The 23,850-nt window shown below is 42.6% G+C and overlaps 1 protein-coding gene across 2 annotated transcripts in view; it reads left to right on the forward strand.

The window, feature by feature from the left end:
* The window catches only part of ASCC3 (activating signal cointegrator 1 complex subunit 3), an 812,216-nt gene that overhangs the window by 617,227 nt on the left and 171,139 nt on the right, over positions 1 to 23,850 (forward strand). For both annotated transcript variants that reach the window (XM_075340095.1, XM_075340096.1), the window contains exons 23-29: positions 5,757 to 5,855; positions 7,134 to 7,302; positions 9,183 to 9,403; positions 10,345 to 10,430; positions 15,992 to 16,158; positions 16,241 to 16,386; positions 18,917 to 19,037. In XM_075340095.1, the coding sequence (XP_075196210.1) occupies positions 5,757 to 5,855; positions 7,134 to 7,302; positions 9,183 to 9,403; positions 10,345 to 10,430; positions 15,992 to 16,158; positions 16,241 to 16,386; positions 18,917 to 19,037 (1,009 nt within the window). The remainder of the gene's footprint in view (positions 1 to 5,756; positions 5,856 to 7,133; positions 7,303 to 9,182; positions 9,404 to 10,344; positions 10,431 to 15,991; positions 16,159 to 16,240; positions 16,387 to 18,916; positions 19,038 to 23,850) is intronic.

Here is a 23,850-nt window from a genome sequence, read left to right on the forward strand (position 1 = left end):
CTCCATCTTCTCCATTCTGTCAATCCATAAAAATCGGACCGCAGTTAGATGTCATCCGAGTATGTTCCGATTTTTTTATATGCACCCATAGACTTGTATGGCCAAGTGTGGATCTGATTTTCGGAGGCAAATTTTACCTTGGTTGGACTCGGTCCGAGGAAAAAATCAACTATGTGCATGACCTCATTTAATAAAATTGATCCAACTATGATGTGATGTTTTTGTCGGACCACACTCTGACCGAAAATACGGTTATCTGCCTCAGGCCTTAGATCAGCTATTTTTATAAGTAATATACATTTTTTAATTTCATTTATTATATCTATTATTGTAAATACAGTATATGTGATATCTCCCGTAATGCTGTTACACCACATATCCCTGTTTCCCCACCTTTTTTTCTTCTACCTATGTCTTTGTTGTTTTTAATTGTTTTTCTCTTGAAAAATATAAATACTTTTGTGCGATTGTATTGGTGAATTTAATTTAATCTCTAGAGTGTAAGATTGTGTATATATAATCTAATAAACCAGGCTAGATCATTGTGTCTTTTTAGAATAAATAATTTTATTAATGTATTTTGTTATAAGAAATAAATATAAAATGTTTGTGTATACGTATGGATATATACCATATATACTGTGTGTTATATATATATATATATATATATATATATATATATATAATGTGTGTATATATATATATATGTATATATATATTATAGAGAGAGAGAGATCTCTCTATACATAAGTATGTGTGTGTGTGTGTGTATATATATACATATATATCTACACACACACATATATATATATATATATATATATATATATATATATATATATATATATATATACACACACACCTATATCCACACACACACAAACATTTTATATTTATTTCTTATAACAAAATACATTAATAAAATTATTTATTCTAAAAAGACACAATGATCTAGCCTAGTTTATTAGATTATATATATATATATATATATATATATATATATATATATTCAGTTGATACTGTGGGCTTGAGGACTTGAAGGCTCCGAGTTTGACTCGTTTTGAGCGATGACCATGATAGATGTACCAGATTAATGCCTTTAAATTCATTATGTAATTCAACTAAACAGATGTTTAATTCATTATTGGAACATGATAGAAAAATAACAAGGCTGAAAAAGGAAACAAAGGGAAGATAATGTCTCCCCGAGTGATGAGGTGGTTACAGTTTTGTCATGTTCAGCTGTAGTACAAAGCTCATTAATGCCTGCTGTTGGATTTAACCTTTAGGTCAGCTCACTGACTTGCCAATCTTTTGTAAAACATAGACTGAACACGATGGGACGCACTCGGTCACCCAGTATGTGGTGACCCAAACAGTTCACCAGGTCAACACCCCCTCGCTCTTTATCTCCAATGCAGCCTTTATGTGTTCCGCGTTCATTATCCTGTCTGGTTTTACATCTCTAGGACCATCCAGCCAGATTCGTTTTTCCGTGAAAGTTAATTTCCAAAAGTTACTGTGCTAAGCCCACGGTTAAGTCCCAAAGCTAGGGCTGAATGTATTTGAATGTATTTTCCCCATTACATGGGGAGATTTCTGCTTGCATAGTACATTAGTTACCTCCATGTCACCGTTGAGTGAGAAATACTATAAATGTTGATTTAAGTTTTATGAAGTAATCTTCATTTATCTCATAATACAGAGCATCGCTCAGGCGACACAATAAATGAGGGAAATGAATTGTTGTTGGATAGGATCTAGCTGGCAATTAATCTCATTTTTTTTCTGACTGAACCTGCTTGTACATTTATTTATCCCATCTAGTTTTAAGGAAACAAGATAATCACGGCGTTTCTAAGTAACATTGCAGATTATATCGGTGTGAGCAGGGAGTTTTCTTTCCTAGAAGATATTGGAAATTCTCTAGATTTAAGTGAGAAATATAAAGCACCACAATTTGATAAATGGGCGCATTTTCCAGAATAGTGATAAAGAAAGAGCATGGTTTTATTGTGCACTGAATGAAGTATAGCATTACTTAGGAAATCTCGGGTTTAGTGATTAGGATATCAGTACATAAAACATTAGTATGATGGAAATCAAGCGCATGTGACTGATTAGCCTGAATGGTATCTTATTCATAGTATTAGTGCTGCATCTCTATGGAAATGATTGAATTTCTCACATAGGGTAACATTTATGTCATTTAAATGGAAGTATGTTGCAGGTCCTAGGAAAGTTGGAAGCCAAGAGTCCCACTAAACCAGTTTTGGTCCCTTCACTCATGGGATTTGTGGAAGTCTCAATAGTTGGGCTCTGATCTCCACTGATCAGTAGGCATTGACATGTCCAAGCAATATTCCATCATTATCTGTGATGAGAAGACCAGCCCCTACCAAATAGGAAAACAAAATCTGCCAAGCCCACAGAATCCAGTGGGACTGGCCAGCCATTTAATGTCTATGATGGGCCTCCCAACTTTCCCCAAGCCCACAGAATCCAGTGGGACTGGCCATCAATTTAAGGTCTATGGTGGGCCTTCCAACTCTCCCCAAGCCATAAAATCCAGGATGACTGGCCAGTCTTTTAATGTCTATGATGGGCCTCCCAACCCTCCCCCAACCACCAGTACTGGGAAAGGTACAAGAATTGAGCTTGTTGAACTTCTTTTCTCCCAGTAGTCATGCTACCGGCAGAGATGTCTGCCAGCAACTTAGTTTTCTCTTTCTATTGAAAACACCTACATAGTCAGCCAAGCATGCATGTATATAGGGGATTCAGGTGAGAGAATTAAAGGGTTATTCCCATCTCCAAAATCATATCCCAATATGTATTTAGTGTAGTAATAATAATAATATTGGTTAATACCTCCATTTAGAAATGAAGTATAGTTCTTCTTCTTAGCTTTGACACTTACCTTATGTGCAGGGCATTACAGTAGCTTAGGTATCCATGGTTACGATCACTCATATAGTGACAGTAAGTTAGGTGCTAGTGGTTGTTATCATGGATACCTAAGTTACTTTAATGCTCTTCACATGAGGTGAGCATCATAGCTAATCAGGAGAGCTACACTATATTTCTAATTGGATATATTTGCTAATATTATTATTATTACACCTGTTACTGGGGTAGGATCTTGGAGATGGGAATAGCCCTTTAAGTCAAGAGCTATAGAAGAGTTGTGGGATTCTTAAAAAAAAAAAAAAAAAGTACAAAAACATATGCTAAAAAAAATAAGATCTGAGACACGTTTTTTAATTGATTTACAGGAACAACAATTGATTTAATGTGTATACGATGGTTGGCAAAGTACATGTCAGGGATAAAAAAAGAATTACACATGTTGAATTTCAATATGCCCGATCCCCTGTTCTCAAAGGAGATTGCCTCCTGATAGAGGTAGAGGTTTATCATAGTGGCTTATTCCACTCTGTTCAAACAAGTACTTGGACTACAACTGCTAAAAGTGTCTCGCCACTTTTAGAGTAGATAATAAAAAGACCTTTGGTAGCTTGACTTTTTCTAGAAAGTCTTGTAAAACTGAAATTTCATATAGAATTGTTAGCATATCACCCGACTATAGCGTCAAGTTACATATTCAAAAACGATATTCACTTTCTTTTTTTTTCCTACCAAATCCGAGCCTTAGGCCCTGTGTGCACTGGAAAACGGAATTTTCTTAAGAAAATTCCGCAGGGTCTGAAAGATTACCGCAGCCGCGGTAAAAAACTGCGGCAAATCGCACCCGAAAACTGCATGCAGTTTGCTGCGGTTTTACCGCGGTATTGTTCACAGTATTGCCGCGGTTTTGCCGCATGCGGGTTTGGTACATGTGCTTTAATGCATTTAATGCAATAAAGCACATTGAAGAAAGAAAAAAAGTAATTTCCTTCTGAGATAGATAGCAGACAGATAAATAGATAAATAGACAGAAGAATAGAAGACAGATAGAAGAATAGATAGAAGGATAGATAGATAGATGGAGTCCCTGTGAGCACACGCTGCATTTCTCCCGAGCGGTAATGTGTGTTCACATTACCGGCCGTGGGAAATGCCCTGTGGTTACCTCTGCTGTCTCGTTGCGAGGCTGCATTCAGCAGTGTCAGTCGCGGCTTGATGTAAGCATCGCAGGACGTGGATTACGCTGGAGCTGTGTGTTTCAGGGGGGTTAATAAAGGGGTGAACCAGGGGCTTTTTTGTGTTTTATTTAAAATAAAGGATTTTTCGGTGTGTGTTTTTTTTCACTTTACTTACGGGTTGATCATGTCAGCTGTCACATAGACGCTGCCATGATCAAACCTGGGCTTAAATGGCGTCGATCAACTCATTATTACCTGGATAGCCACCGCATCTGGAAGAGCTGGGGACACTCCGGGACTGCCCCATAATGGATGCGACAGTCCCGGGGCAGCTGCGGGCTGATACTCGAGGGGGTGGGACATTAACCCTGCTCCTCGCCCTCCCCAGCCTGAGAATACCGAGCCACCGCTGTGACCGCTTCGTCAGTTCCTCTTGGGCGGCTGCTGTGGGCTAAATCTTCAGCACTTCCTCTTGGGCGGCTGCTGTGGGCTAAATCTTCAGTACTTCCTCTTGGGTGGCTGCTGTGTGCTAAATCTTCAGCACTTTCTCTTGGGCAGCTGCTGAGGGCTAAATCTTTGGCAGTTCCTCTTGGGCGACTACTGCAGGCTAAATCTTCAGCACTTCCTCTTGGGCGGCTGCTGCGGGCTAAATCTTCGGCACTTCCTCTTCAGCGGCTGCTGTGGGCTAAATCTTTGGCAATTCCTCTTGGGCGGCTGCTGAGGGCTAAATCTTTGGCAGTTCCTCTTGGGCGGCTGCTGCAGGCTAAACCTTCGGCAGTACCTCTTGGGCTGTTGCTGCAGGCTAAATCTTTGGCAGTTCCTCTTGGGCAGCTGTTGAGGGCTAAATCTTCGGCACTTCCTCTTGGGCAGCTGCTGCAGGCTAAACCTTTGGCAGTACCTCTTGGGCTATTGCTGCAGGCTAAATCTTTGGCAGTTCCTCTTGGGCGGTTGTTGAGGGCTAAATCTTTGGCACTTCCCCTTGGGCGGCTGTTGAGGGCTAAATCTTCGGCACTTCCTCTTGGACGATTGCTGAGGGCTAAATTTAAAAAATTTTAGAGAACATTTCAACATTTTTGCTTTTTTTTTTATTACCGCAGCTCCTTTTTTTTTAATCTGCTGTACTGTTATAGGGATAAGAACCTTTTTATTCAATGTCAGTTTTTATAGTCTTGAAAAGGGGGTGGTGCTTACTGGGAATTGATGAGGAGCAGCCTAAAGACGTGTCCCAGAGAATTCTGTGAGCACCAGCCCTTTGGTAAAGATCATATAAATAATCTCTAAATGAAAAGGCCAATATTTCTAGAATCCTATTTCAGATTGAAAAGTAAAAACAAAAATGACACACTGAGCAGAAACGTGGGAATAAAATAAGTGCAAAAATTGGCTACTTTTGACCTATTGACAGCTCCTCTTTAACTCCATAACTACCCTATGCATTTTGAGCCCTGTAAAAACAAAAATACAGCTAATATAAAGATAAATTTGGAAAGTCTAATAATACCAATGGTGTACTAGCATGGATATAGGTTTCCACTACTCATTAATGGGCAGTTATACTTAATTACTGACATACATCATCATTAGTCCGGTACTGTGCATGTGACCAATAAACCTGGAATTGTTTGGGCAACTTTTCTACCTTTGCCTTCAACTTTTCATTTTGTCCCCTAGGTGCATGGAAGTGTTAGCGAACCTTGGTGGATTTGGGTTGAAGATCCTACCAATGACCATATTTATCATTCAGAATACTTTCTACTTCAAAAGAAACAGGTACCTTCCTATAGCTTATAGCATGCCAACTTTTCAGCTGTGATCTATTGATAAAATGTTTTGTGGCTATACAGGGTTACTTGTCTTCCATGGATTTCAGCACAGGTGTAGTGCAGAAGGTGTAGGGTGTCTTGAATGTTTTTTGTTTTTTTTTTTAAAGCTAGAAATTTGGTAACCACAAATTGTAAAAAAAAAATGTCAAATGTCAAATTTCCAAGTTTTGCAGCTTGGATGAATGCCATCAATCACTTATTTTTGTTTGAACATTGTACTTACATTGGCAACAGCAAATATTCACCATGGGTTTTAGGATCCATGGCTCAACTAGGCAGGGATATTATACTGTATATAAGAAGAAACTACAACAGTCATGGGATCCTTCCCAAACGTTGTAAATGTTTTGGTAAATTATTCTAATAACCCACTTCTAAATTACCTTAAATTTATATTCTGTTGCTTTTAGTTGTTAATATAAAAAGAGCAATGGTCATTTTTCCTGCCATGTCTATCAGAGATGAACTATAACATTAATTCTCAAGTATTGTTTCTTCAACCTTTGTATTGTGTGGTTCCTTCAGTATTCCTGTGCATATGTGAATATATTGACAACTGTGGATTACAAATCTCCTCGCCAACAGTGTGTCTCTCCTTGCCAACAGTGTGTCTCTATACAATCGGACAATGTTGAGAGTGTGTAGGGCCTCATTAATAATAGTAACTGTTATCAGAGTGACTGTATGTTTACATGAGGAACAGAGTTCTAAAAAAGATGCTCAAAGTATTTGTGTATTTCCAGATACAAGTGAAAAGGTTTTGGTACCGTGTTAGCCAGTTGAAGAATTATTGAATGTTCTCAGTGAGAGGAACAAAATTATAATCTTGTGATACTTTTAATGGCTAACTAAAATAAAATAAAGTGATCTTTTAGTTCCATAGTTGTGCGGTATATTCTGGTATCCTCCATTTTTAGTTACAAGTGAAAAGGTTTTGGTACCGTGTTAGCCAGTTGAAAAATGTATTTTATTTTAGTTAGCCATTAAAAGGTATCACAAGATTATAATTTTGTTCCTCTCACTGAGAACATTCAATAAATGTATCTCCAGAGGAACAGCAAAACAGATTTCTTTAAAGGATACTCCAGAATTGTAATTTCTCGTTTTCTATAGTGCCAATATATTCCACAATTCAGATGAAAGTATTTACTAAAACCGATGTGTCAGGAGAGCTGACAGACCCTTTAATAGCTGGGACTGCTCATTGTCATTTACGTTCCAACAGGTTGTCCTGAAAGAACAGCAATTTCTCGTCTTTACAATACCCATCTTTGAACCATTGCCCTCCCAATACTATATCAGAGCCGTTTCTGATCGCTGGCTGGGAGCTGAAGCCGTGTGCATCATAAACTTCCAACATCTTATATTGCCGGAGAGGCATCCTCCACACACAGGTAGGAATTTATTGTACCGGATAAATCAGCGTCGTATACATGCAATACATAGTTTTTCCAGCCATAGAAATATTGTGACCCGTCGTTTCACTGATCGCAAACAACATTGTTTGCCATTGGTTCACAATTCTAAAGATTCTTGTCGAAACTGAGAGAGATCAGGGTCAATGGGGGAGATCTGTAATTTACAAATTATTCCAATACACTGATGTTTCCTTAGTAGTTTTTGATTTAATGAAATAATGTATAGCACAACGTATGGCTTGAACTCCCCGACGTGTAGTATTAAGCCGGCTTTACACGCTACAATGTATCTTACGATGTGTCGGCGGGGTCACGTTGTAAGTGACGAACATCCGGCATCGTAAGGTACATTGTAGTGTGTGACTGTACGTGCGATTGCGATTGAACGTTAAAACGTTCATCGCATACACGTCGTTGAATCCTGACGAATTGCATGTCAGGTTGTTCAATGTTCCCGAGGCAGCACACATCGCAGTGTGTGAGACCCCGGGAACATTGAACAGATCTTACCTGCGTCCCGCAGCTCCCGCCCAGCGATGCGGAAGGAAAGAGGTGGGCGGGATGTTTACGTCCCACTCATCTCTGCCCCTCCGCTTCTATTGGCGGGTTGCTGCGTGACGTTGATGTGACGCCGAACGTCCCTCCCACTCCAGGAAGTGGACGTTCGCCGCCCACATCGAGGTCGTATGGACGGGTAAGTACGTCTGACGGGGGTTAATCGTTTGTGCGTCATGTTCAACAAATTGAATGTGCCACACATACGATGGGGCGTTGCAAATCGCATACGATATCGTATGCGAAATTGCAATGTGTAAAGCAGGCATTAGTAGTAGTGGTGTGAGCAATTCAGTGGAAAGATAGATGATAACAAGTTATCTTTATAATTATTGCTGTCAGATTACTTCTCAACAATAGGAAAGATTGTATTACCCAAGTAATACGCAGGTAGGAAAATAGGGATGCAGTGGTATACTTGACCAAATTATTATCCCTTATATTAATAAAAGCATAAATCGCTCCTAGGACAGTATAGTAGTAACAGGTCATCTTCAGCAGTATACCCCATCGGGGAGATGATAAAAGCATTCATATATCTGCATATAATCAGCAAACAATAATGGCAGAGTAATGATAGCACTCACCTGTGTAATATAATGTTCTTTACTTAGACTAGTAGCAGGTAAAACAAGCACGGGAGTTTGCTAGTGCTTAGATGCTTAAAAGAGATCCGTCATTAGATTTCTGTCACGTCACGTGAGGACAGCTTAACGTAGGAGGAGAGACCCTGATTCCACTGATGTCACTTACTGGTCTGCTTAAGAGATTTTTTTATATAATTAATGTTGTATAAGCAGGAGATGATACCTAGCACACTAGTAAACCTGTTACCATGTAGTAATCCATATTCATCAGCACTTTATAACCCCCACCTCCAAACAATAATTGGCAGATTTTTGCCTATGCACAGCATACACAGAAAGCTGCCAATCCGTGATGAGGGCGGGGTTATTCAGTTCTCAGTATTCAGAGACCTGGCAAATAAAACTGATTTTATCCAAATTGCACATCGCTGGGATCAGGGCATCTGCTCCTACATTATGCTGCTCTTAGATGAGGTAGCACAATCCTGGTGACAGATCCCCCATATCAAATGCTGTTTTAGCTGCTGCACATGTGCCAGTGAGGGCCATGCTCTCTTGCTTACATGCTTAATAGTACAATTTTTAATCTCATGTAGCTGACATTTGTTGCTGGTGCTGTTTATTTGATGGTTTGATGTTAGTGCCTCATGTACACATTTGTTTCACCTCATGAAAAGTAAACTGATGCTCTCATTTCGGATACTTTTGTTTCAGAATTGCTGGATTTGCAGCCTTTGCCAGTCACTGCCTTGGGTCACAGAGAATATGAAGTTCTTTACAAGTTTACGCATTTCAACCCCGTTCAGACGCAGATCTTTCATACTCTGTACCACACGGACACAAACGTTCTACTTGGGGCTCCAACAGGTTCTGGGAAAACCGTAGCTGCAGAGCTGGCCATCTTCAGAGTCTTCAACAAGTATCCAACATCCAAGGTCAGAAATAAACTGACGGCCAAGTGTAAAATGATATTATATGGGGCAGATATACTAATCCTGTGTAATAGCGTAAACTTAGATAGTCTTTACATGGTCCAAAATTATCATGGTGGCTCATGTTGTATGATAATTCATGTTCATCTCACACCCCATTTTGGTTTGTTTTACGTTTAAAATCGTATTTAAGCCAAAAAAACACATCTTAAATGAATTTGGTGTATTTTACAAACACCTTTAGCAACATTGTCTTTTATGGACACTGATATAATTGGAAAGCCATGATGTAGGGGTAGACATCCTGATTCCAGCTATGTGTCACTTACTTGACTGTGTACAGTTTCTTCAAAAAAATCAGTGGTTTTATCATCAAGAAATTATCACTATAGGATTTGCTGCTCCATGCCTTCTAGTCAACTGCTCTGTGTAACCCTGTCCCTAATATTGAGTACAATCTTTCTGCTTATGCACAGTTTACACAGAAAGCTGTCAATCAGTGGTGTGAGCAGGGTCTAACAGGGCTTTGGTGATTGATTCAAAGTGACATCATGTAGGCCAGCAAATGACATATCGCTAGAATCATGGTCTCTTTCCCTACATCATGCTGTTCTCAGCTTACATAGCAAAAACCTGGTGACAGATTCCATTTAAGGTGTAAAACATGTCTAAAACCCTTGATAATTGATGAATATGGCATGTACACAAGAATTCTGGCCCAGTTTTAGACAGAACTGTGGCTCATTTAATTAGTAGTTTGTTCTGTTACTCCGCATTACTATCATAAATCAGTAGGTTGTATGGTATGCAGTATTGTATGTATTGATTTCTAGGACATGTAATGCATTCTCTGAAGTCCCTGTACAGGGTATATCCCATATCCTACTGCTTGACACATAAATATAAAACCGCTTAAGCATTTCTCATTTATTTTGCATTTATAGGCGGTCTATATAGCTCCGTTGAAGGCCCTAGTTCGTGAGAGAATGGAGGACTGGAAGGTGCGGATTGAAGAAAAACTTGGCAAAAAGTAAGTATCAGGTCATTCAAGGAGCTGGCCTGCCATAACTGTTTATCTCCTAACCACAGAACAGGCGATGAGTGTCTAATGGAAGTGATGAGTGTCTGACGGCTGGTGGCTGCAGCCACATTTTTACACTGTACATACAAGTGCATGATGACACCCAGTGAAGCAGATTTATTTATGGAAAGCATATTAAAAAAGCAACTTTTTCCACCTCTCACAAATGTATCACATAAAGTTAATGGCATTCTAATTATGGACAATGAGTATTTTGATGGAAATGTTCTACAAAGTGTAAGAACATTACATTTGAGTTAAACAAATGGGTTCTACCGCAGGATAATGGCACAAAGCTCCCATAGTAATGGTTTCGAAGGAAATTTGGACTTTTTACCATTGAATCCTGATTAGAGATGAGCCAACCCGTTGAAGTTCGGTTTGGCGGGTGCAGCTGGTCTTTTGATAAAGTTCAGTTTGGGATCTGGACTTGACCTGAATCTCAATGGAAGACACTAATTGGGCAGTTCGGATCTCCGCCCACATGCAGCCAGCCATAAACAGATCATTTCTGGGGGAAGATGGGCGGGTTTTTCCATTTTTTTTCTTTGGCACGTTCACACTACATCCGATCACACTGTTGTTATGCCCAGTAGAAGACGTTCAATCACTGCAAGCAGCTTGAACAGGTCTGAGCACCGAGCATACCTGAGCACAGTGATGCTCGCATGAGTGGCTTGCATACGTAAAGCATCAGAACTGCAAAGTAGAACTGTTTTTTTTGTAAACTCTATGTTCAGTCCAAACACTTCACCTTGTGTTTGCGCATTTCTATTTATGACATTTAATTAATAATTATGTCTCCAAACTGCTTAAAGCATAACCGTCAATTTTAATTTTTATTTCCTAAATCAATAGTGCACATGAAAATAAGTAAATGTGTAACATTTCTTATCAGAGAAATCGGCTTCTTTCTCTTCCAGAATTGATCAGTCAAAATTCTTAATTCTGAGGTAAAATCTGTATTCAGTGAAGACTTTCCCATCTCCCATCACTGAGATAGAAGATGACAACTGTTCCTGATGAGATTCTATGATGACGGCAGAGGGAGGAGCTGGAGGCAGAGGCAGGAGCTGGAGGCAGAGGCAGGAGCTGGAGGCAGAGGCAGGAGCTGGAGGCAGAGGCAGGAGCTGGAGGCAGAGGCAGTAGCTGGAGGCAGAGGGAGGAGCTGGAGGCAGAGGGAGGAGATAAAGGCAGAGGGAAAAGCTAGAGGGAGGAGATGGAGGCAGAGGGAGGAGATGGAGGCAGAGGGAGGAGATGGAGGCAGAGGGAGGAGATGGAGGCAGAGGGAGGAGATGGAGGCAGAGGGAGGAGATGGAGGCAGAGGGAGGAGATAAAGGCAGAGGGAAAAGCTAGAGGGAGGAGATGGAGGCAGAGGGAGGAGATGGAGGCAGAGGGAGGAGATGGAGGCAGAGGGAGGAGATGGAGGCAGAGGGAGGAGATGAAGGCAGAGGGAGGAGATGGAGGCAGAGGGAGGAGATAAAGGCAGAGGGAAAAGCTAGAAGGAGGAGATGGAGGCAGAGTGAAAAGCTAGAGGGAGGAACTGGAGGCAGAGGGAGGAGATGGAGGCAAAGGGAGGAGATGGAGGCAAAGGGAGGAGATGGAGGCAAAGGGAGGAGATGGAGGCAAAGGGAGGAGATGGAGGCAAAGGGAGGAGATGGAGGCAAAGGGAGGAGATGGAGGCAAAGGGAGGAGATGGAGGCAAAGGGAGGAGATGGAGGCAAAGGGAGGAGATGGAGGCAAAGGGAGGAGATGGAGGCAAAGGGAGGAGATGGAGGTAGAAGGAGGAGCCGTGGAGGCACAGGGGAAGCTGGAGGCACAGGGGGGGAGCTAGAGGCACAGGGGGGAGCTAGAGGCACAGGGGGGAGCTAGAGGCACAGAGGGGAGCTAGAGGCACAGGGGGGAGCTAGAGGCACAGGGACGAGATGGACGCACAGGGACGAGATGGACGCACAGGGAGGAGAAGGAGGCAGAGGGAGGAGAAGGAGGCAGAGGGAGGAGAAGGAGGCAGAGGGAGGAGATGAAGGCAGAGGGAGGAGATGGAGGCAGGAGGAGGAGATGGAGGCAGAGGGAGGAAATGGAGGAGATGGAGTCAGAGGGAGGAGATGGAGTTAGAGGGAGGAGATGGAGGCAGAGGGAGGAGATTTAGGCAGAGGGAGGAGATTTAGGCAGAGGGAGGAGATTTAGGCAGAGGGAGGAGATGGAGGCAGAGGGAGGAGATGGAGGCAGAGGGAGGAGATGGAGGCAGAGGGAGGAGATGGAGGCAGAGGGAGGAGATGGAGGCAGATTGAGGAGATGGAGGCAGAGGGAGGAGATAAAGGCAGAGGGAAAAGCTAGAGGGAGGAGATGGAGGCAGAGGGAGGAGATGGAGGCAGAGGGAGGAGATGGAGGCAGAGGGAGGAGATGGAGGCAGAGGGAGGAGATGAAGGCAGAGGGAGGAGATGGAGGCAGAGGGAGGAGATAAAGGCAGAGGGAAAAGCTAGAAGGAGGAGATGGAGGCAGAGTGAAAAGCTAGAGGGAGGAACTGGAGGCAGAGGGAGGAGATGGAGGCAAAGGGAGGAGATGGAGGCAAAGGGAGGAGATGGAGGCAAAGGGAGGAGATGGAGGCAAAGGGAGGAGATGGAGGCAAAGGGAGGAGATGGAGGCAAAGGGAGGAGATGGAGGCAAAGGGAGGAGATGGAGGCAAAGGGAGGAGATGGAGGTAGAAGGAGGAGCCGTGGAGGCACAGGGGGAGCTGGAGGCACAGGGGGGGAGCTAGAGGCACAGGGGGGAGCTAGAGGCACAGGGGGGAGCTAGAGGCACAGAGGGGAGCTAGAGGCACAGGGGGGAGCTAGAGGCACAGGGACGAGATGGACGCACAGGGACGAGATGGACGCACAGGGAGGAGAAGGAGGCAGAGGGAGGAGAAGGAGGCAGAGGGAGGAGAAGGAGGCAGAGGGAGGAGAAGGAGGCAGAGGGAGGAGATGAAGGCAGAGGGAGGAGATGGAGGCAGGAGGAGGAGATGGAGGCAGAGGGAGGAAATGGAAGAGATGGAGTCAGAGGGAGGAGATGGAGTTAGAGGGAGGAGATGGAGGCAGAGGGAGGAGATTTAGGCAGAGGGAGGAGATTTAGGCAGAGGGAGGAGATGGAGGCAGAGGGAGGAGAGGGAGGAGCTGGAGGCAGAGGGAGGAGCTAGAGGAAGGAGATGGATGCAGAGGGAGAAGATTGAGGAAGAGGAAGGAGATGGAGGCAGAGCTCCACTCCTTCTCCCTCTTCTATCTACAGAGATTCTTATCAGTAACAGCTGTCCTCTTCTATCTCAGTAATGGGAAAGTCTTCACTAAATACAGATTTTACCTCAGAATTGAGAATTTTGATAATGACTGATCAATTCTGGCAGAGAAAGAAGCAGATAAGATATATTACACTCTGCTTATTTTCATGTACACTATTGAGTTAAGTAAAAATTTAAATGGCGGTTACACTTCAAAGGGAACCTGTCAGGTGCAATATGCTCCCAGAACCACGAGCAGTTCTGGGTGCATATTGCTAATCCCTGCCTAACCGTCTCTGTATACACTAGAATAGATAGAGATTTTAAAAATAAATAAATCTTCATTTTTATATAGCGCTAACATATTCCGTAGCGCTTTACATACATCAGGAACACTGTCCCCATAGGGGCTCACAATCTAAATTCCCTATCTGCATGTCTTTGGAGTGTGGGAGGAAAGTGGAGTACCTGGAGGAAACCCACGCAAACATGGGGAGAACATACAAACTCCTTGCAGATGTTGTCCTTGGTGGGATTCGAACCCAGGACCCCAGCGCTGTAAGACTGCAGTGCTAACCAATGAGCCACCATCAGCCCACATTATACTGTAGAAAAAATATTTATAAAGATCCTTTATGATATGCTAATGAGTGCAGGGACTAGTCACAAGGGTGTTAGTTCCTGCGCTCATTCCGCCCTCTTAGCATGTTAGCATGACCACAGGGGCGTGCTAAAATGTTATTCAATGCTTATTGCGCAGCATCATTGGTGATGACGCGCGTTCCTGTGTCCGTTGTCACTACCTCTCAGACGCCGGGCTTAGAGTCAGTCCGCATGACAGAAGTCACCGCCCTTCTCGTCATGCGCACTATGAAGCCGGGTGTACGCATCCCAGCTTCAGAGAGGTCTTGTGCGCATAACCGGAAGTGCTGGGGACTTTATATCATAAAGGATCTTTAGAAATACTTTTTCTAAAGATCTCTTTATGTATGTTACTAGATACAGGGACGTATATAATAAGCAAAATTTGGGTCAAGGAGACCTGCAAATGTCCAAAAGTTGGCACAAAGACTCCTTAACTTTTAATGACGTGAACATTAAAAGTGACAAAAGTCACATAAAAACGTGAACATAAAAATTGACATGTATGTTGGGTCACACCAGATATCAAAAGGGCCCAGCATACATATACAGCACAATGGAAACAATCCCTGTGAATAGCAGTATTCACAACAATATCAAAATCCCATACTAAGCCATGAGGGGAACCGCCCCCCCAAACGTAAAAACCGGGATTTCTTTATATATTTTTTCTGACATGGTAAGACCTAGTATTTACCAGCCAGAACCTCTGAACATCATTTTAAAGTTATGACAGTTCATATTAAGGATATGGAAAGATCTCACCAAAATAGGCTCATCTAGTGATTCCCATCACAGGGTATTCATTCATGATCGACCTTCTCCTTTTATGGTCGCCACCATCCTCCTGTTTTTAGGGATCAAAAATTCATGTGCAAATCAGGATACACTTCCTCCTGTCATAGCACCATGTGCAGATCCGTAAGGTTACTCCCGACGCGTTTCGTCAACACCTTCACTCATCAGGGGGAGTATATAATATTCTCAATAACTGTGTCTCCCATAGATTCAGCATCATGGGTTCTGCCAAAATTGCGGGCGCACTTGTCTCACGTGTGCATATAGATTCTGGGGCTATGACATGAGGAAGTGTATCCTGATTTGCACAGGAATTTTTTATATATACCGTCTGTGGGTCTACATACAATTAATTAGTATCCAGCTTAATATTTTAGATACAGGGACGGTTAGGCAGGGATTGGCAATATACACCCTGAACTGCTCGTGGTGCTGGGTGCATATTACACCTGACAGGTTCCCTTTAATAGGTAACTATTTTACTTTCCCTTCATAATACTCATAGCAGAACTGGAAAAATAAACATTAATTATAGTAATAATGATTTGTTTCTATTATGTTCATACTTGCCCTACTGTTACAGTTTATTTGAGGCATAGTGACACCATTTATAGCAGAGGAGCCATAAGCCTACACAGATCAGTTGTGGGATTAATTGGAAACCGATTCACTGGATTGATGTGGGATTCAATGACATCAGCATATCTAGACTTTCTTCATAGCAATGCTGATCCTGGAAGATATTTGACTAGAATAATAATAACTTCGGAGAGTGTTTGATCATTACTGAGCTAAGCACACATTTTCCCATTGACAGAGTTGTAGAGCTGACCGGAGATGTCACTCCTGATATGAGAGCCATTGCAGAAGCCGACCTAATCGTCACTACCCCGGAAAAGTGGGATGGTGTAAGTAGGAGTTGGCAGAACAGAAGTTACGTGCAGAAGGTTTCCATTTTAATCATTGATGAAATCCATTTGCTTGGTGAGTAGTCCTGGAAGCAATGTATCAACAACTTTAGATTTCCTTGGACTATTCTTATACTGCTGTGTTTTCTTATTTTTAGGGGATGAGAGAGGACCAGTGTTGGAAGTCATTGTGTCGCGGACTAACTTTATCTCTTCACATACAGAGAAGACCGTGCGAGTTGTTGGTTTATCAACTGCTCTTGCAAATGCCAGAGATCTCGCAGATTGGTTGGGCATTGGTCAGGTAGGTCACTTTTGTTTAATGCAAAACTGAAATGAATCATTGCAGTAATACCATATTTAGGGCCCAGTTCATCAAAAGATTTTACACCAATTCTGGCATAAAAAGCTTTCAATTGTTGCAACATGTTGGTGCAACGTGCAAGTTTTGGCATTCTTACAATATATTCATGGGACAGAAACAAGACAAACCTCTGCTAGTCACATCCTTACACAACAATTTTTACTCCAGGCCCCGACTGAAATAAGACTTGTGGTGAAGCTCATGTGGAGTCCCATGCCACTTGTCAGATGCTCTTGATTAATTAAGAGACATGCTCCTCTTAACCCCTTTACCACCCAGCAATTTTCCGTTTTCATCTTTTCCTTCTTTTCTTCCAAGAGACATAACTTTTTTATTTTTCCATCAATATAACCATATGATTATTGAATGTTCTCAGTGAGAGAAACAAAATTATAATCTTGTTATACCTTTTAATGGCTAACTATAACCATATGAGTACTTGGTTTTTTTTTTTTTTTACGGGACGATTTGTACTTTTGAATGACACCATTCATTCTGCCACTTAGTGTACTGGAAAACGAAAAAAAAAAAGTGCAGTGAAATTGCAAAAAAAGTGCAATTTCACGATTTTTTTTTTTTTATTTACCGTATTTTTCGGACCATAAGGTGCACCGGATTATAAGGTGCATTAGCAATTAGAGCCTGCTATGGCACCTAGGTCCATATATAAGGCACACCGGATTATAAGCCGCAGCGCATTAAGTTCATGACAGCTGCGAAAAGGCCGGGCTGCAATCCGGAGTTTAGGTTAGAGCACCGGAGATCAGCCCGGCCTGTCTGCAGCTGTCATGAACTGAACCGCAATCGCCGGCAAATCAATCACTCGGCGCTTGCGGTACAGTGTAGGCTGCACTCTGGAGCTCAGGTGAGAGTCCCGGAGTGCTATGCAGGTTCATGAATCCAGGCCTGGAATTACTGGAGATTCCTCCGGTAGCCAGTCCGACACTGCTCTTATGTATATAAGAGTGCAGGCCTCACTGTAGAACATAAAAAAAATACTTTACTCACCTAAACTGGTCGCTGCGGTGCTGGTTGGCCAGATGGGCGGCGCTTTTCTCCAGGACCGGCGCCTTCCTCTTTTAGCCATCTTGCTCCTCTGTCTTCTGAAGCCTGTGTGCATGACGCATCCACGTCATACACACTCGCCTGCACTGAGGTCCTGCGCAGGCGCACTTTGATCTGCTTTGCTCAGGGCAGAGCAAAGTACGGTATTGTAGTGCGCCTGCGCAGGACCTCAGTGCCGGCAAGTGTGTATGATGTGGACTCGTCATGCACACAGGCTTCAGAAGACAGAGGAGCAAGATGGCCGAAAGAGGAGGCGCCGGTCCCGGAGAACAGCGCCGCCCACCTCATCAACCATCACCGGAGCCACCGCTTTAGGTGAGTAAGCATGTCTCTTAACAGGAGGCATAATGCTCAGTTGTATTCATATACAAGGCGCACCGGACTATAAGGCGCACTTTCGATTTCTGAGAAAATCATAGGCTTGTATATGCGCCTTATAGTCCGAAAAATACGGTACCATGTTTTAAATGTGGTAAAACAGACCTGCAAATATGATTCCCCAGGCCACTACGAGTTTGTAGATACCAAACATGTTTTAATTTTTTTTTTATTTAAGTGGTTAAAAAAAAATTCCGAAATTTGTCCAAAAAAAAAAAAATTGTGCTTTTGTCGCCATTTTCCAAGACCCGTAGTGTTCGCATTTTTTTGAGATCTTGGGCTGTGTCATGGCTTATTTTTTGCATCCTAAGCTGATATTTTTAAACATACTATTTTTTGGTAGATGCAATGTTTTGATCGCCTGTTTTTGTATTTAATTGCAATATTACGATGGACAAAAAAAAACGTAATTCTGGCATTTTTTTTTTCTTGTTACACCATTTACCAATTAGATTAATTTATTTTATATTTTGATAGATCTGGCATTTCTGAATGAGATGACACCAGATATGTGTATTTTTATTTTCAATGGGGCAAAAGGGAGATGATTTGAACTTTTGTGGTTTTGTTTTTTTTTAAATCATATTTTTTAAAACTTTTTTTTTTTACACACTTTTTTTTTTTACTTGTCCCTTCAGGGGACTCAAAGCGGATATTGTCTGATCACTTCTGCAGTAAGTTCCATACAGCAGAGTGGTGATCTCCTGTGGACAACTTTGGATCAGCTCCTGGTCAGTCTCCAGCCTATCTTCCTCCTCAGATGAATGCTATCTAATAAGATCAGATTTGAGCATAGATGAGCATTCAGAAAATGTTAGAGAGGGGCTGAGCCAGCGCTAGTTATCATTATTATTAAGATTAACAGGATTAAGCAGCTTGTAATGTATTATAATACATGAAAGCTGTAGTAGGAATATAGTTAAACATCTTCATTATAAGTTGTCTATGACACTGTAATATACAGTGCAGAGAAAAAATATGCAAAGCTCTCCATAGCCTTTAACATAAAATATTTCCCATTTTTCAGATGGGGCTGTTTAACTTTCGTCCATCTGTGCGACCAGTACCTTTGGAAGTCCACATTCAAGGCTTCCCTGGACAACACTATTGCCCTCGTATGGCTAGCATGAACAAACCTGCCTTCCAAGGTAAGTGTCTAACAGATAAAATTAGGTCGGTAATATTATGACAGTGCTCTCATCTAGTAAGTAATATATGCATGTGGGAGGCCTGTATAATACATTGTGTACCTACTAATAATAAGAAGTGGAGGCTGTAGAGTTGCACCACAAGCAAGTTTGAGCATTCAGGCTTGCCTTTGTGAACACAGGAGATATCTAGTAACTCCCCAGATACTCCAGAGAATATGTAACATGGGTTAGTAGCTGTATTGCTTTTAGGAACATCATAAAAATGAACAGGCACATCCACTGCAAAAAATCTTTATTAGAAAACACCTAGATGTCTTAGAATTACACCTCCAACTCATAATGGCAATAAACTACAAAATTCTTACTAATGACAGAAAGAAACGAAACGTATTAAGTAGCATGAAATTCCAATTGCAATGGACCAAATAATTTGCATACATTACCATTGTTTGTGTAACCGAGTGTAGTTGTCACAGGGATTTGATGCTGTCTATGTGTGTGATTTTCCCCCTCTAATTTATAATATGCAACCTGTTTCTTACCCTTTACTCCTAAACACTCTGTTGTGGGTCCTCTCGTTACTCTTTAATACAGCTGGCTTTGCTATATGTCATCTGGTCTCTAATTTGGGCTTCTGTGAGGGCAGAAGGAACAACCAGCAGCCAGGAGAATTGTGCTATCATATCTAGATAAAAAGCAACAGCATAGCCAGGTATATGTAAGAGTTGCACAGACTCTAAAGCAATAATATGGTAAGATATTTTTAATGAAGACTATTTAAAAAGCTGGTTAACTTTGCATTTTTGAAGCAAATGAGCAATAGAAAAAAAATCTATGTTAGGCCCATTTCACACGTCAGTGAAAACCACAGACGTTCTTCACTGACGTGTAAAACACGCATATGTCTTTCCGTGTGCCGTGATTCACGGCACACGTGGGTTGTCAAAGTGCAATCCGGCCTCCGTTCTCCGTGGTCCGTGATTGCACATAGAGACTAACTCACCTGTGCCCGCTCCCGCTCTCCATGGTGCTGATCACTCCCGCAGTGCAGCATCTGGCCGGTGCTGACCCCCGCAGCAGCTGCTTCCGGGTCGGCTGTGTCGTGCATTCATGAATATGCACGACAGTAATGAGCCGCTTCAGAAGCAGCAAGCTGCACGGGCTGCACAGAGCGCCGCTGAAGCCGGGTGAGTAAAAATGATTTTTATTTTATTTGCACGTTTTTTTCTGGCACGTGTTTCACGGATCACACCACTGCGTGGTCCGTGGGACATCAGTGATGCCAGAAAAAAATGGACATGTCTCCGTGCGGCAATCACGGACACGCGGGAAGACAAGGTCAGTGAAAAATCACTGACGTGTGAGCAGACCCATTGATTATAATGGGTCTGCGTATGTCAGTGATTCTGGTGCGTTTAAAAAAAAGCACAAACGTACCAGAATCACTGACATGTGAAACAGGCCTGAAAGTGTTAATAATCTGAAAGCTATTAGTCTGCTTTAATTCAATTGGGAGATTGTCTTAGTGGCATTCCTAATGCGACAAAATGTGTACAGACAGAAGTAACAGACAACAAATTCAGCACAGACACATATGTAAACTTGAAAGCTTGTCAATAAGCATTTTTTTCTGAAAATTTTTGCTCAAAATTGTTCATGTGATTGGATTTGCATTATCATTTATTTATAGACCAACAACATATTCCACAACACTGCACAAAAGAGATTAATAAAAATGTGCCTGGAATGTGACTTGCGTTAAATGCTTTAATCGCAGATGAATTGTTTCCTGTTTGGGTATTTGTGTGGTATTTATGATATCTCATTCTTCGAAATAAAATTTACATCAAGGCCTGTAGTGGCCTGTGAAATGACTATTTAGCTTTTGTAATTAGCCTGGTGACAGACCCGAAGTATTGATGGCAATTTTAGACTGGTCCTGACTATTTCTGTTATTTATAGGCTACAGAAACGCTATGTAAAACCCACTAATGAACAATAAATCAGGCTCTAGCTGTTTAATCGCACCTGTTCTAGGGGGAGAAAGAACCCATTACATCTTGTGTCTCCAGATTCTTCCAGGCTGTATGTGTATATAATGATGATGTATTTCTGCCATCTCCACAGGCTCATTTGTAGCATAAAGCGGCAATCTCCTATAATTCAGGAGCTGTAATCTTTGTATTAGACACCTTCTGATTAGTTACCCTGGACCGTCCTTATCAGATGACTAGTCTATTTCATTATTGACTTTCCCCTAGGCGCAGCATAAGTATTTACTCTCTAAATGGTGGAATTTTTTTACCCCATGTTACTTCTAGTCTAGAGACAAACATCTGCATTAGCTGTAAAAATGTCAAATCCATTTATGTGTTCAGTAATATAAACATCGTAGATATTCCTGAGAGCCACCTTCTTAGGGAAAAAGGATGATGTACTGTGCTGTTTCAGCAGCAAGTGTCCTGCACATTTCAGAACTCGTAATGAGACAATATATGAATGGTAAACCAAGTGTACAAAACACTGGTGTGACCGGGATAAAAATGTGCACCTTGTCTTAAGTACTTGTTGATTTCGTCACGCCCAGGACAGGTGTAGTAAGCATTATTTCTCCCTTATCTTGAGTTCCCAGAAACTGTGATGAGAACTACAGCACCAAAATACAATGAAATACCACTCTGTGCTTGTATATTATTCCCAGTCTAAGGCTTCTTTCACACATCCGGATTTTTGCTCTGCGGCACAATACGGCGTTCTGCAGAAAAAACGCAACCGGCTTTTGTAACGCCGGTTGCGGTTTTTTTTGCATAGACTTACATTAGTGCCGTATTGTGCCGCAGGGGCTTGCGTTCGGTCCGGGTTTTGCCGCATGCGGCAGATTTAGCCGATGCCGCGGCCGGATCGAACGTTCCCTGCAACGTTTTTTGCGCCGCCAAAAAACACCGCATCGCGCCGCATCCGGCCGCTGCGGCGCATTTTTCAATGCATACCTATGGAGGCCAGATGCGGCGCGATGCGGAAAAAAACGCATCCGCTCGCCGCATGCGTTTTTTTCCACTGCGCATGCTCAGTAGCATGCCGCAACCGGAAAAAAAACGGACGGGCCGCATGTAAAAACTTATGCAAAGGATGCGGTGTTTTCGCCGCATCCGTTGCATAGTTTTCACAGCCGGATTGAGCCGCAGTGCTCAAACCGGATGTGTGAAAGTAGCCTAAGACAAGGCAGTGAGTTGAGCAGGCTCCTCATTCACATTTTCTTACTGTGTGGGAATCTCTGCAGTTTATTTTGGCAGCACATGAGTGAGACTGATTACGAGCCTCAGGTTTACAGAAGTAGAGCATCAATTTATTCTTCCCAAATTTATACTGGGCCAACGGAAGATTTTGGTGCAATATATTGTGTGCCATGAAACTACCTCCATATTAATAAATTTGTCAATGTGCATTACTTATATTTATATTTGTCAAATGTCAGCAACATAAATATGTCCCAAGGGCCTTCCATAGGGTTTTCATGACAATAAACTTCCATGATGTGATGGACAGATTAGTGAGGATCTTGCAGCTGGAACCCTTATCCATATAGGAGATACCATTACCGTATTTTTCGGACCATAAGAGACACTTTTTTTCCCCCAAATGTTGGGGGAAAATGGGGGGTGCGTCTAATGGTCTGAATATAGGACTGCGGCTGGGAATGAGGGTGCTGCGGTGGAGCGGGCCATCGGCGGCACAAGCAGGCTGTAGCAGCACCTGCCGTGACCACGTGGGCCCGCTCATTAAATATGCATGCCCATCCTCCCGCCCATCATCTCTCAGCGCTGGAGCCGGCGCTGACAGGTGGGCGGGGGGTGCACACATAATTAACAGCCGGCCATGATCACCCCTGGCAACTACAGCCTGGAGTGATCATGTGCGGCTGTATTCACTGCTCCCCACGCATCATTATCAGCACGGGGTGCAGTGAATTAGTACGGTATACTCACCGTTCACCTGCAGCACCATGATGTCCTTATGTTTGTGCCGGTCAGCTGATCTGTGTAGAGAGCGGGGAGCACAGCGATGACGTCATCGCTGTGCGCGCCGCTAGTCACACAGGTCAGCTGACTGGCACAGACAGGAGGGCATCGCGATGCTGCAGGGAAGTGATCGGTCACGGCTCCACACAGATCTGCGGCGCTGCTGCCGCCACAGACAGGGGGAGGAGAGATGCTGCATGGAGCGAGGAAAGGTGAGTATAAACGTTTTTTGTTTTTTTTTGTGTGATACAGGATACATGCCATATAGCAGGATGGGGTTATTTATCAGGATGGGGCCATATAGCAGGATGAGGGCATATACCAGGATAGGGGTATTTATCAGGATGGGTGTATATAGCAGCATGGGGTATATAGCAGGATGGATGGATGGGGGTATATAGCAGGATGGATGGATGGGGGTATATAGCAAGATGAATGGCAGTATATATCAGGATGAGGGCATATAGCAGAATGGGAGTATATAGCAGGATGCCAGTATATAGCAGGATAAGGGCATATACCAGGATGGGGTACATATACAAGGCAGGAGGATCATTACCAGGATGGGGTACCTTAGCAGAGAATTTGGGGACATTACCCCCATAACAGTGTGAGCAGCAGATCTTCGCCCCATAACAGTGTGTCATGACCACATTTTTTGCTTAAAATTTTATTTTTTTATTTTCCTCCTCTAAAACCAGGGTGCGTCTTATGGTCCAGTGCGTCTTATAGTCCGAAAAATACGGTACTTTTTGTCAGGTAATAAGTGGCCATATTTGTATTGAAATTCA

This window comes from Anomaloglossus baeobatrachus, chromosome 3, assembly GCF_048569485.1.
Source record: "Anomaloglossus baeobatrachus isolate aAnoBae1 chromosome 3, aAnoBae1.hap1, whole genome shotgun sequence".
In the NCBI taxonomy this organism is placed as follows: domain Eukaryota; kingdom Metazoa; phylum Chordata; class Amphibia; order Anura; family Aromobatidae; genus Anomaloglossus; species Anomaloglossus baeobatrachus.